Source organism: Phalaenopsis equestris, unplaced genomic scaffold (genome assembly GCF_001263595.1).
Source record: "Phalaenopsis equestris unplaced genomic scaffold, ASM126359v1 Scaffold208470, whole genome shotgun sequence".
Lineage (NCBI taxonomy): Eukaryota > Viridiplantae > Streptophyta > Magnoliopsida > Asparagales > Orchidaceae > Phalaenopsis > Phalaenopsis equestris.
Window position 1 is genome coordinate 1 of NW_018227719.1, and position 13,773 is coordinate 13,773.

Consider the following 13,773-nt stretch of genomic DNA (forward strand, 5'->3'; position numbering starts at 1 on the left):
TTACGAAAAGTCTCCCAAAATTTCCGTTTCTTCTCACTTCGTCGGTTACATAATGCTACAGTTTCTTCAATGCTGCCGTTGACGGTCTAAATCCGGCGCTGGGAGGTGTCTACCTCTCCACCTCGGTACGTGGTTTCGCTCGGATTTGCCGGCCTCCGGTAAGGCTAGCAGATTCGAATTCCTCTTAATCGCCCGGATCTGAAAGCTTCTTCTTTTACCGAAGGATTCTGTGTAGAAAGTAGGCAGATACTGCTGCCTCCTGTTTTCTTGGCCAAATTTCCTCTCTGCCCCATCGGAGTCTACGAAGAATGGGGGAAAACCCCGCGGTTTCGCGCTATGTGAAGCTAACGAAGGAGCACGATACGCCGATCGAGGAGATCCGTCCGGGAGAACTTAATCAGCCTGTTAGGGTTCCTCAGGTCGTTTATTTTTTTATTTTTTTATTTTTTTCCGTGTCATCTGAGCTTTTTGTGCCAATGTTTTACTCTCTTTACCGGAGATTTGTTCAACTTCTTGAAATGGGAACACTCTCTTTGCTCTAAGTTGATGCTCGCCGCTTCGAATTAGAAATGTAGTTTTTGTGCTTTTATTTGATCGGAACCTTTTGGCTTAAATTTTACTTTAGACTTAATTTCTTTTTTTGGAGCAGTTGGAAGTTCGTAAGTGTAATGAGTGCGGGCAGCCGCTGCCAGAAAGCTATGAACCTCCTGCTGATGAACCCTGGACAACTGGAATCTTTGGCTGTGCTGAGGACACTGATAGCTGTAAGAAGTTTCCCCACGTTGTTTTTTTTTTGTTAGTAATTGATGCTCTGAGTTTTTTTTTTTTTTTAAATCAATCTTCTGACGTAATGCTTGATTAAGTGATATTAGATATAATATTGCTATCTTGTTCTTGGCAATGGATTTAAAATGATCTTGGATCCCAAATTGTTCAGTGGATCATGCTTAAGGTTTAGAGCATTAATCAGATGAAAAGAAAGAAGCTGAAAGATTTGAATACTTGGTATTTGTTTCTTTTAAGTGGAATTCCCTGTCCTCCTTTTGATGATTATGCCCTATTTATAATTCATAGGTGGAAGTTACATGTTAATTCCTCAAATGAGAGGAACGTTACTATATTTAAATACTCATTACACTTACACATTTGTAATTGAGCTTTATTCATTACATCGCTGTAACTGATTTTTGCACCGCTAGATTCTTGTAACTCCCTTGCATTGAGCTTTGTATTTGCAACTGTTTGACCCAAATGTTTGAATTGCACGCGTTTGTCTGTCATTCGGTCGTCCAACCCGAACCATTTGGTGGTCATTAATGTTCTTCGGTCGCCCAATTCTATGGATTTTGAATGTGAAGATACATCATTTTAGGATATGATTATTTCATCTGGCAGAGGGTAAATCACCGTAATCCGACGAACGACCTACTCTTGGATTATGCATCTTTGATAAAAACGCTCCACCTTAGGCGACCGCTATTTTCTAAGGTCGTAGTTACATGATAATTGACACTGGTGTTATCTGTGCGATGCTCATTGGATTGTTCGTTCCCTTTCGTTCGACCATGCCGCAAGAACGATCGATCGTTCGAATGAATTATCCATATTTTTATATCTCTACTATTTCTCCTCACGATTCATGCAGGCATTTATCTGATGTACATAATTAGTTTCTTGATTCTCTTATTTTTTTTTGAGAGTGTTAGCTGCCAAAAAGAATAAGAGAATTAAATATCTCGATTGTTCATATAATGAATAATAAATATCATTATATTTTGTGCTCCCTTGTTTTCCATGTTTCCCTTTCCTTTTTCCCTATAAATATGGTTCTAAGAGTGTTTTGTCACTTTTCCATCTTCTTTCTCTTCTTTGTGTGAGTCGATTATCGAGTCGGACGAACATGTCAGGTGTCAAAAGACCGATAAATGAGGAGGCCTTGAAGCAGGCTTTTGGATACCCCATTTCTAGGACCCGGCCTGCAAGTAATGATAGAAAGAGAATATTAGACAGTTCTCGTCCACCCTTAAGAAAAAGGTGGGTGAAGAATCGCAACCGTCGGAAAAGTGGAAAGTAGATGAAAAGAGATCAATTGGTGAAAAGAGACCGGTCAAATCGATTCAGCCAAGTAAGCAAACGACTGATAAGCTGCACTGCATAGAGGAAGTTGGTAATTCGTTGGACTTGGCGCAACTCCAGGTTAGGAGGTGGAAGATGGGAAAGTATTGGACCCTTCACCGCTCCGTCAGTGTTGGGTTCTTCTGCTATCTCGAGTTGGAGAACCTTCGGTGGTGGTTATGCAAGCGCAATCACCCGATCTCTCATTGCCCCATCTTTCAACTCCAGAGTGTACTCTGGGTGATGCTCCGCTGAGGGAAGGTGACACGCTCCATAGTTTGGCTGGTAGTGCTTCGAGGGCTGAGACCCCATAAGTGGAGAATGCTCCTCCTCCGCTTACGACAGAGAACACTCCTCATGTGGTACGACTTTGTTGCAGAGAGCTTCTGTTCATTGAATATAGATCGAATGATCAATAACCTTGTAGTTCCCTTTTATTGGCTTCACCATTTATTTTTATAATATCAGGTTAATTATTGCAGAAGAAACCATGGATATTGCTGGTTCTCAAACTGTGGAGGTGGCTTTTTGAATTGAGTTCGTATAACGGACTGGTCCTTCTGCTCAAGTTGCGGTAGAAAAAATTACAATCACCCCCCACCCCTTACCCCATTTGAACTTAACATCCCTTCCAGTTGGTCCAAAAGTGGAAACTCATGGCCAGGAGGATTCTCGTGGATCGTTGGTTTGGTGCCTAGATGAGATTGTGGACTCTTTTGCTCGGGTTGCTGACCTCCAATGAAAGACCACCGCTACTAATCTTCGAGAGGAGATGGCAATCGTTTAGGCGGATATGGAGATTCTCCATGCCCAAGTTACAAAAGTAGAAATTCTCTGAGCCAAGGTAGCGGGACTGGAAGCTCTCTCGACCCAGGTGGTAGGTCTGGAAACTCTCTGTGATGATTGGGAGACTTTGAGGGATGAGTTGGCTGAATTTCGAGCGGCTAGTTCAATTTCAAACCTACGCGCCTACGAGGACAAAATTGAAAAATATAAATTTTGCAGGCATGCATTGTATTAAAGTTTAATGAACCATGGTTTGGTCTTGTTCGAGATTGCGGATGGCCGGGCTGTAAAATATTCCTTTTTATGAATGAAAATTATCCAAAATTTGGACAATTATAAGTTTTTTTTTAAAATTATGTCTCCACATGACACTTATAACATAAATCAAAGTGGTGCTTCAACTTCCTAAAAAGTGTATATAAATAGACTTCAATAGATGTTAGGAGAAAGTTGTTACATTCTTTTCACTACATCTATTTTTCGGTCGTTTTGTTTTTGAAGCTCGATGATTCCCAAATATTCTCCTCGGATTTTTGGTTTGGTTAGGTCTTCTAAAATATCGATCCTTATTGACTTTGAGGTTAATTTGTTAGATGAGACTTGTGTTTATGACACAAGTGTCGTTTTAGATCAAATGGAAGCTGAAGTTCGCGCCACCAACTATTTAGGTGATGATTTGATTTTCTATCGAGATCAGTTTTGTTTCTGTCTTTGCTACCACTTTGTATGGAGCTTCGCTCGATTTTTAGTTTTATGGCATCTTCCCTGCTCAAGTGAAGCCAAACTCTATTATTTTCACACATGTTTTCCTTTTGGGCTGAACGAAACGGGCCTATGGTTTTCGGCTTACCCGAAAGTTTCATTTGATATATCTGGAAAACAAGATTAAAGATTGGAAGTTTTGTTTTCTGAGAGGTGCCTGTGATAATTGGGACATTCCAACTAAGGCAAGGGTATCTCCTTTGATACCCATTTCCCCTGTCCTTCCAAAAGTAGGAAAAAGGGGAAGGATTGTTGAATCCCTCTTCAAAAAGATTGGCTAAAAGTTTACATAAATTCTGATTTGGTTGATATTAATAGGGATTGGTTTCCCAAAAATGTAGCATATGCAGTTTACACTTTGACAACTGTAGACATACTTTGGTTGGCTGGCTAGATAAGTAGCTCGATGAACTCCATTCGGTCGAGTTTATCGTTACTAGCTCTTGGGCTATGTTTCCACTCATCATCTCACTTTGATTTATTTGTCCATGAGGGAAGGGTTTGGTAAATCTGAAGAGAAAGTCATAAAATATCGGGAGCGAGCAGAGTTGGTGACAATAAGGGGTGCTGGGGCGGATTCCAAGCAGATGAAGGCAAAGGCAAAGCTGGAGATTACTTTTGAATGGATCTCGGTAGTTCAAGAGGAGAACACTCTTCTGATGGAACAAATGTCTAGCATGACAATTGTCGAAGAGTTATTAGCTACTCAAGTGGAGTACTTGGAGACGGGTTGTAAAATTGTAACTAATGAATTCGCCTTAGTGGAAATGGTCGACTGAAGGTATTCTGACCTTGAGGAGTTCAAGAAGCTTTATGACATTCCTTCGACTTTGGATCGACATGGAGAATCTGTAGGTGATAATTTAGCAGACGATGTATCGTCCAACAGTTTTCCGAAAGATCCATAGAGATGCTTTTTAGTGTTCCTTCAGCCCCTTTTCACTTTTTAATTGTATAGACATGAATTCATATAAATGAAATATGATTTTTGTCCGACTATTTTTCTTTGAAATTTTAAATGTTGTTTGACTTGTTTTTTTCGATCGTCTATCTGTGACCAAGCGCAATAACATATTTTGGTGGTCTCTGGTGAGACCAAGCGTCATGATGCTTTTTGGTTGTTTTTTGTGTGACCAAATATTGGGATGTTTTTTGGTTGTCTTTTGTACGACCAAGCGTCGTGATGCTTTTTGGCCGTCTTCTGTGTGACCAAGCGTTGCAACGCTTTTTGTGTCGTCTTTTTGTAACATATTTGAGTTCCTTGAGTATTTCTTTGCCGTCGTTCCATTAGGTCAAGAATTCCGAGGGTCGAGGGGAACTTTAATAATTGTCGCGTTTGGCCAACTGTCTTGTTTGCATCTCGTGGCTTCTTGTGGGTCAGCTTCTAAAGGTTTGCATTGATGGTGTTGTGATTCTCTTTTTCCTTTTTTTGGGAAGTTGTCCTTTGAGCTTACACTTTAGCCTCAAGCTATCTTGTCATGGTGGGCCCTTAGCAACTTTTGTCGGGCTTATCCTGTTGGAATTGTTGACCCACTCATCTATAAAAAGGGTGGAATTGGCTTTTACCTATTGTGCTTATGTTTAGAAGAATTTGTTAGTGGGTTGATAAAGGATGTGTGGGAGTTTAGTTGACTCTTCGTAAAGTTGAAAGTAAAGACAACCTTTCGTCGAGCAAATTAATGGGGTTGGCATAACTCATACTTCAATTATTTTTTTCATCGGGTCCAATGTCAAAGTGTGGAATATCCTCCAAGTAGGGTGTTGAAGGTGACTCCAGAGGAGATGACCCATCACTGTCATCACTCCCCATGAACGGGCGTTGTATCTCACGGGGAATGAAGAGCTAGCGGTACGTTCCCAGGGAATGCAATATGTTCGTTTGATGTTCCTTTGACAGTTTGTTGCGAGAAAGGTTTCAACTCCTTCCCATTATAGATGAAAGGGGATGACTTATAAGCCTTCTGGCAGCAAGTATTCATTTCTGCGCTCTCTCTTGCTTCTCAAGGTGGGAGAATATAAACACGTGGAGAGCGAGGAAGAGGAATCCGGGGTTCTTGGCGAGGCCTCTTCGATCGAGTTTCAACACAGAGACTTTGCTTCCTTCGTCAGTTTTTTCTTGTTTTAAAAGTTTTGTGAATGGTATATTTTTTGCACTTATTATCCTTTGGATGTTTTATACCTTTAATTGAGATAAATAAAATATTTTATTTAACAACAATAATGTCTCTCAGATATAATTACATATACAAAGTAAAACTTTTTGTTTACGGAAATTTTTTTTTAGGTTGTCTCCACTCCACGTCCATGGGATGATTTTTCCCGTTTATTTTTTTAATTTATGCGCATCAGGGGCGACCTGCTGATTGATGATGAATGGATCGGTCCATGTTTGATCTAGCTTGCCGACCGACTGACTTCTAACAGACGGATGTCTTCTTTAAAACTAAATCACCCACAGAGAATGTCTTTTCCCATACATTTTTGTTATATTATCGGGTTGTTCTTTTCATCTCCTCCAGTCGTAGAGCAACATTTGTTCGAATTTTCTCAAGCATATCTAGAGCGAGTGAGTCTCTTTTTCCATTCTTACTTTGCCAATTGTTAAGTTCCCTTCGCCGAAAGACTTTACGATGATAACTCTTTAACTGTGATGATTATATTCAATTTGTACCATAACTTCCATTCCGTGAGAAAGCATATATGGCGTTTGATTGGTTGATTTTGTTGGTGTGGTTCGGATTACCTAAAGGACTGAGGAAAGCTTATCTGCCCACTTACCTTTTGCACATTCGACCTTCTTTCTTAATAAGTTTAGTATATCTTGTTCGCGGCTTCAGCTTGACCATTAGTTCGTGGGTGGTGTATGGATGAGAATTTTAAATTGATTCCCTGGTTTTGGCAGAAGTTTTTGACTCCCTAATAAGCAAATTGAGTTTTATTATCTGTAATAAGCATTAGAGGTAATCCATAATGACAGATTATATCCATCCTGATAAATCTCCAGACTACACATGCTGTGATCCTAGCGAGTGCTTTAGCTTCTTCCACTTAGAAAAATAATCCACAACTACTAAAAGAAACTTTCTTTGTCCTGTGCAAGGTAGGAACGAGCCAAGGATGTCTAACCTTCATACGACAAAGAGCCAGGGGCTGATAATGGCTTGTAACTTTTGGGTTGGTGTTATAGTGGAACATATTTTTGACATTGTTCACACCTTCGGGAAAACTGCTTTGCATTTTTTAAGATAGTCGGCCAAAAATAAACTTGTCTTTGCACTTGATGAGACAATGCCTTACCTCCTGAATGGCTTCCACATTCACCCGAATGTATTTCTCGGAGGATGTCTTCCGCTTCTTTTTCTTTGACGCATCTTAAGAGCAAGAAAGTAGTTGACCTTCAGAATAACGTGTTTGCATTGACAAAATATTGAGCGGCCTTGAACTTGAATCTTCGTGGTTCTGTTACGGTTTCATGAATTTTTTCCGTTTTAAAGTAATGAATGTAAGGGTCTACCTAACTCTTTTCATCATTTGCTTTCATTTTCAGACTTCGAGTTCTTTGATGGATGGCCGAAGTAACTTTTGGTGCGCTCTATTCCCTATACTTGTTTCTTTTGACAGAAGGTCTGCCACTTGATTTTCCTCTCGTTCTATGCATTCGATGCGGCAACTTACAAACTTTTTTATTTCTACCTAGACTTTATTCAAGTATCGGACCATCATTTCATCTCTGATTTCGAATTCCCCATTAACCTGGTTGACAACCAATTGAGAGTCGGACCTCACAATTAAATGTTGTGCACCCACTTCTTGAGCTGACTAAAGCCCAACTATTAAAGTCTCGTACGCTGCTTTTTTATTTGTTATTGAAAATTCAAGGATAACTTAATGATAAATATGTTCTCTGGCCGGACTACTTAAAGCCAGTCCAATTCCTGCTTTTAGTTGAGGGTCCATGTCTATATTATAGCTTCATGTTGTTCGCTCGTTTTCGAGAAATCCGCCATAGCTTGAGCTTTAATTGTGGTTCGTGAGATGTAACAAGGTAATATTCGCTGAGCTCCACAGACCACTTTAAAAGTCAACCAGAATGCTCGACCGAGTGAGTTTAGTGGATGATCGGTGATCACCTTAATCAGATGAGTCTGAAAGTACAGTCGGAGCCTGCTTGTGGAAACAACAAGAGCTAACATTAGTTTATCCATGAGACGACACTCTTGCAATTAGTATATACATTGTTTTGTTAATAAATCAATGTAGTTTCCAATTTTGTGTAGTTGTCAATTTTGTTGCAGATAGGTTTGGATACATTTCTCTTAAATAATAAGGCCTTCCTGCTAGTAGCTTTATGTCAGTACAACAAGCAACCCAGTATTTTATTTGAATAAAATGAATATCAAACGTAAACATGTTATAAAATAATTCATATTATGAGCACAATGAGTTCACAAAATAACTACACTAGCGTTTTTTAAATTATATATTACATTATATTGCCACAAAGGAGAGCCTAGAATATTAGACTTATAGTAAAATCGGAAAATAGTGATATCACGGGTGACATAAAGATATATTTAATTTAAGCCTGAAGCATCTATTTATCTATTTTCATTAGTGTTAAATTGTTATTATTATTGTTTATGATTGCGTCGTGAATTGCAAGAGTGAAGTCTGTAGAAATACTCTCTATGCTACCTGTATTTACGAGACACTCCCATCGAGATTGGAGCATATCAGTCTAATGACTTTTTCAATATTTCAGCATTGTTTACATTTTAAGCTCGTCTTTTATTCGGCATATAGCCTCAAAAACATTGGATCATTGGAAGCCATTTTTGTGTCCTAATGTTTGTCGAGCTGGCAAAGAGTTCTCATTCATGACCAATGTCAGAGACAGTATAAAATCATCTTTTAAGATTTATCTCTCAGCATCTATTTTTTTATTTTTTATGTCGTTCCTCATAGCACGACGACTTGCCAATTGCATTTGTCTTAATGACTATTCCTTGTACAAATATTTTTAAATGTCACATTTGTGGAATAAGTTCATTCAAAATCAAGTCATTTTGGGATTTTCTTATAGGAAATTAAAAGTTATTAAAGAATATTATGGTATGTTTGATGCATGGTTTGAAAAGCGAGCTTGAATAAATAATTGAACTTTTATTATTTCATAACATAGCTCATTATTGTTGCAACTGTTTATCCTAACCACAATTATAATTATTAGCTAACTTGTATGATGTATGAAGTTGGACTTCATATTGTTGAATTACGACCCGTTTGTGCCTCACCGTTTGGAAAACACGTTTCGGCAGTTTTTCCGAAAACACGGTTGGGTTTTTATACTAAACGCAGGCCGCGGGTATAACCCCGCCGGCCACCCGAGAGCCGCGTTTCAAGATAAGTTGCTTATCTGGATAAGCACAAGCTACTCTAAACACATCCTTAGTCATGATGACAGCTTTAAAATATGATGCACTTGATTTTCAATTTAGTATATTGGAAATTATTCTCATAGTTCTTTTTTAGAGCATCATTCACTCCAATGCAGAAATTGTTTCATTGGCAGCCCACTAAGGATCATATATGTTGCTCCAGTTGCCTTTGTGTTCTTGAAGTGTTTTTGGATCTACTAATTTTTCTTAACAACATATTATGAGCTAGAATTATCTTAACATACTAATTTTTCTTATAGAAAATTCTTAATAGCTATGAACGAAGCAGTATATTCTTACCATAAATGATAAAAATAAATAGAGATATATGTGTAAAATATTGATTTTAGCGGAAATAAATTTTAGTTATTGTAATGAAGATTATATATGACAGTTTATGAATAATTAAGAACATCTATTACATCTTTTGCTGTAACCCTTAACAAAAAGATTTTGAAAGTCGGGCTGGCCATTAAACGTTTAACCAGAATTGAACCGGCTGACGTAATAAATATTAAAATTATTTTAAAATGTTTTTAGTGTGCAATAATATAAATATGTGATAACTATGTGACAAAAATGAAACAAAACTTGAGCACAAATAAAATCTTTAATAATTACAAATTTAAAATTTGATATAAAATTCATCAAGATATAATTATATATGTATTATAAATAAATAAACACTCATAAAAAAATTAAATATAATATATATGTATAAATATAAAAATAAATTTTAGTAAGCCTAAAATTTGTTCAAATAGTATGTTAATAATAATTAAAAAAAATTTTATAATATTAAAAAAGAAAAAAATAAAAAATTAATTATAATATTCTTAAGGTTTGCATCCGGTTTAATATTTTCAAAACCCAATTCTCAGTCTAACTCTTATTTTTGCAGTCTAACTCATATATTAACTCATAATTTTTCATTCTCCGATTATAGATGAGCCTTAGTATTTCCCTGTTTGTATAGAAAAAAAAAAAGCATTTTATAGTTTAAGTTCCTAAGTCATCTAAGTTGTGGATATGTGATGGATTAGTTTGATTAAACTCGTGTTAATTAGATTTAATATTTTAAAATTCATAATTATTAGTTTAACTTAATATATAATTTATAGAATTATATTTTATATGAAAGATTTTTACCATTTATTTTTAAATTTTATGTGATTCTAAAGGGAATTTGTGCCAGTGTGTTCTCTATAACCGGGACCAGTTCACTGGTTTGCTTGTTCGATCATTGGTTCACACTGATTTTAATTATTTTGATCTGAAAACAATTCTTGTTTTACTATCAAAGTTAATTAATCTCTTTACCTTCTTTCATTCACTAATTTGTATAATAAAAGCTGATTATTCTACAAACACGAGAATCTTAAGTTCAAAAATATTATTTAAATTAGTGGGATGTCATTAATACATAAACATTTATAACTCTTTTTTTATAATACTCTTATTTAACAATCAATAAAATACTTCATGAATCATTATTTTATTTCTAGCTTCATTTTTCAAAATAGCATTTTGAATTTTTATTTTTTTCTCGATGCCTTGATTTTAACTACAAACCTAGTATTGTCCTTGTTAACCAACTAATTTGATCTGAGTTTACATATCTTTTTTCTCACCCTAAATATTTTATATATTCCATTTCTGTTTACTTTGTATCTACCAGTTATTACAAATCATAAAAAATTGCAATAAAAAAGAGTTTCAGGCAGAACATTATGAATAGCATGACAATTTCTAAGTAAAATAATTCGGGCTCATAGAACTGAATTATATAACAAATTTATCAGTAACCGAGATGCTGAAGTTCATTATGAAGAGAAATAGCAAATATTAATTCTACACGCTTATGTCTATTATGCCTCCAGAATAGTTTGTCAAAGGAAAATATAGGAATGGCTTGTTTTGTAGAACCAGCTTACAGAGAAGTTAACCTAAAATTAAAGAAATAAAATCTTTGCTACTTTAAGGCAGCATGATTATAACATTTACCAAAATAAATTAAGCAACCCAATGTTTCCCAACCTTAAAATGTTGCTAGTTAATATTCCTATAAATATTAACAGGATACCATGGTTTACAGACCCTCATGAAAAGAGGAGTGCAGGTGTTATATGAAATGCTGCATGATGAAATGCTTGAAACGATAAACACAAGAATAGAATGATGATGTGAAAAAGAAACAACATTAGCTTTCCAAGCATTTAGAGAGAGAGAGAGAGAGAGAGAGAGAGAGAGAGAGAGAGAGGTTAAAAGCAACCAAATAAAGGCTTTCCACATCATATATACCCAATTGAAAGCTATTAATGCGAAGCTACACACTATGGGGGCATGATTTTTGGACACGAAATAACATCAAGAATTTGTGTTTTTTTCCTTCCTTCTATTGCTGCTTTTTTACTGGACTAAAATTCTTTAGTAGATGAACTACTCCGGATATTTCGTCATATTTAAAAAATGAAAAATAGTAGATGAAACTCTTGGTTTGTTGCTACTGATTTTCTTATTTTATAATAGTGCATATGTCACGATCCGACCCGGGGCTTGGAATTAACCAAGAAGGGAACAAACGGTTGGATGATGGAAATTTAATTTTTTATATTCAGTTAATATTTACACGTGAAAGAGCCATTACTCGAGGAAGTTATAACATACTTCAGTGACGCCCTCGCAAAACATTAGCTCCATATCATTCTTTTTGTACTCATAAAGAAGTTTTTGTCTCTTCTTAGATCACTACCCTTCATTTGTTGTGGAGCATTCTTAGAGTTGCTTTGGAGTGATTTTCTTATTAGCTACTTGAAGTGATTTTGAACGCTTGAGCAGTGTTATTGAAGGCCCTAGGCACTCGGGCATAGGGCTTGCAAGCATCCTAGTTGAACATTATTAGCAAGGTCATCTAAAAGTAAGATTTTTAGCAATGTGGTTAGCCTCATGTTGACTTAAAAGTTCGGTGCTAAAACTTCATATGTCGAATGTGAAATTTTTTTGGGAGATAATTTGACACGATATGCTATGTAAAAAAGGTATATCAAGTTTTTTGATAGACAAGAATACATGCTAGGCAATAAGTTAGATAAAATGTACGTATAAGAGCTTCAAGTTCCGGAATGAGAACGAGGAAATGAAGGGTGAGATAAAGGGCTAGAAATCTAGTGTAGAGAAGAAACCATTTTTGGTAATAAAGATGAATAAATGACAACAACATTATATCATCCTTCTATTTTACATGCTACAAATAAGTAAAGTTCCAAAATAGTCTCCTGGCTGTTTAAATGTGGTCATTTTGGTCCCAGAGTCTAAAGGTTTCAAAATAGTTCCTAGAATTTTTAAATTGGAGCTGAAATAATTCTCTGAGGGGATTATTTTAGCCCATATTAAGAGAGTCTGGGACTAAATTGACACTTATATACACTCTGGGATTAAAATGACTCAGTGCTAAGAGTCACAAGATCATTTTGACACTTTTATACTTGTTTAGAAAAATTGTCACCTAGAATTTTGAACTTCGAATAAAATGATGCTTGAAAATTTACAGTATTCTCTTTTTAATAATTGTGATGATTATCACTTACCTCTTGAACTTTTTATTTTTTAGTCTCTATTGTTGTTGAGGGCATCTAATTTTTTTGACAAAACTACATGTAAGATGCATTTAATCTGTAATGTTGGTCACAATTTACTATTCACCGAGTTGTTTATGCTTTTTATTTCGTTATATTTTTTTAGCTTTCCTTTTTTCCTCTTATTTAATAAAATATGGTAAGGTATTATTAAACTTACTTTGATACATGTGTATTATACCAATTTTACTGTATAATTTAGAATTGAAAATATAGTTCATATGAATAAACATAAAAATATAAATCATGTTTATTGTCAAAATTCATTCTCGACACCAGAAAGTATTTATTATTATATGGTGCATAATACATAATAATATATGCTTTTGAAGATTCAAATCATGCTTGTTCCATACGTTTAAAATGATGCAAAAATATAATTTTTCTTTTACTTTTTTGAATTACTCATATATCTATCATAAGAGTATAATATACAGATTTGTAAGGCTAAGCTTGAAGTGATACATGAGAACAGGACCCATTTTTTTAGGACGATTTACATACATATCACTCAATTCTTATGTGTTTATAGATCCAATATGTAAACATCAGTTTTTACATACATGCCGCCTTACCTATCCATGAAAAGGTGCATTTCTCTTTTCAGAAGTTAAAATGGTAGCATTTTTGATGTGATAGGAAAGATTTGTGTGGTATAAATGTAAAAAGCAAAGTTTAGGTGTTTGATATGTAAATACATAAGAATTGGATGGCTGTCCTTGCCATAGTTTACAAAGTAATATTAGGTGTCTGTCTAGTTTAATATTATTTAGCTGTCCTGTCTGTTCTTTAAAGGCAAGGTAAACATGCTATGCAGACGTTAAATTAATAAATCAGCGTCAGGAAATCTGTTTATAAATATTGAAATCTCCATGTATATTTGTACTTTAGAAGAAAAATATTGTGTAGCTGTTGATGCATGGCCAAAATAAAATGATAGCTACGGCATTATGAAGTTTTAAAATTCTAGGTCCAAAAGTACAAAATAAAACAAATATGTTTGACTCTTGATTAAAATTATGTTAGAAGAAAGCACT

The 13,773-nt window shown here is 35.4% G+C and overlaps 1 protein-coding gene across 1 annotated transcript; it reads left to right on the plus strand.

Moving 5' to 3' along the window:
* The first annotated feature begins 6 nt into the window (after positions 1 to 6).
* Positions 7 to 2,647, plus strand: LOC110036564 (cell number regulator 6-like). Its single transcript, XM_020741037.1, has 4 exons — positions 7 to 158; positions 224 to 419; positions 650 to 771; positions 2,584 to 2,647. Exons 2-4 carry the CDS (start codon positions 309 to 311, stop codon positions 2,645 to 2,647), a joined length of 297 nt encoding a protein of 98 aa, XP_020596696.1. The 5' UTR covers positions 7 to 158; positions 224 to 308.
* The last annotated feature ends 11,126 nt before the right edge of the window (positions 2,648 to 13,773 follow it).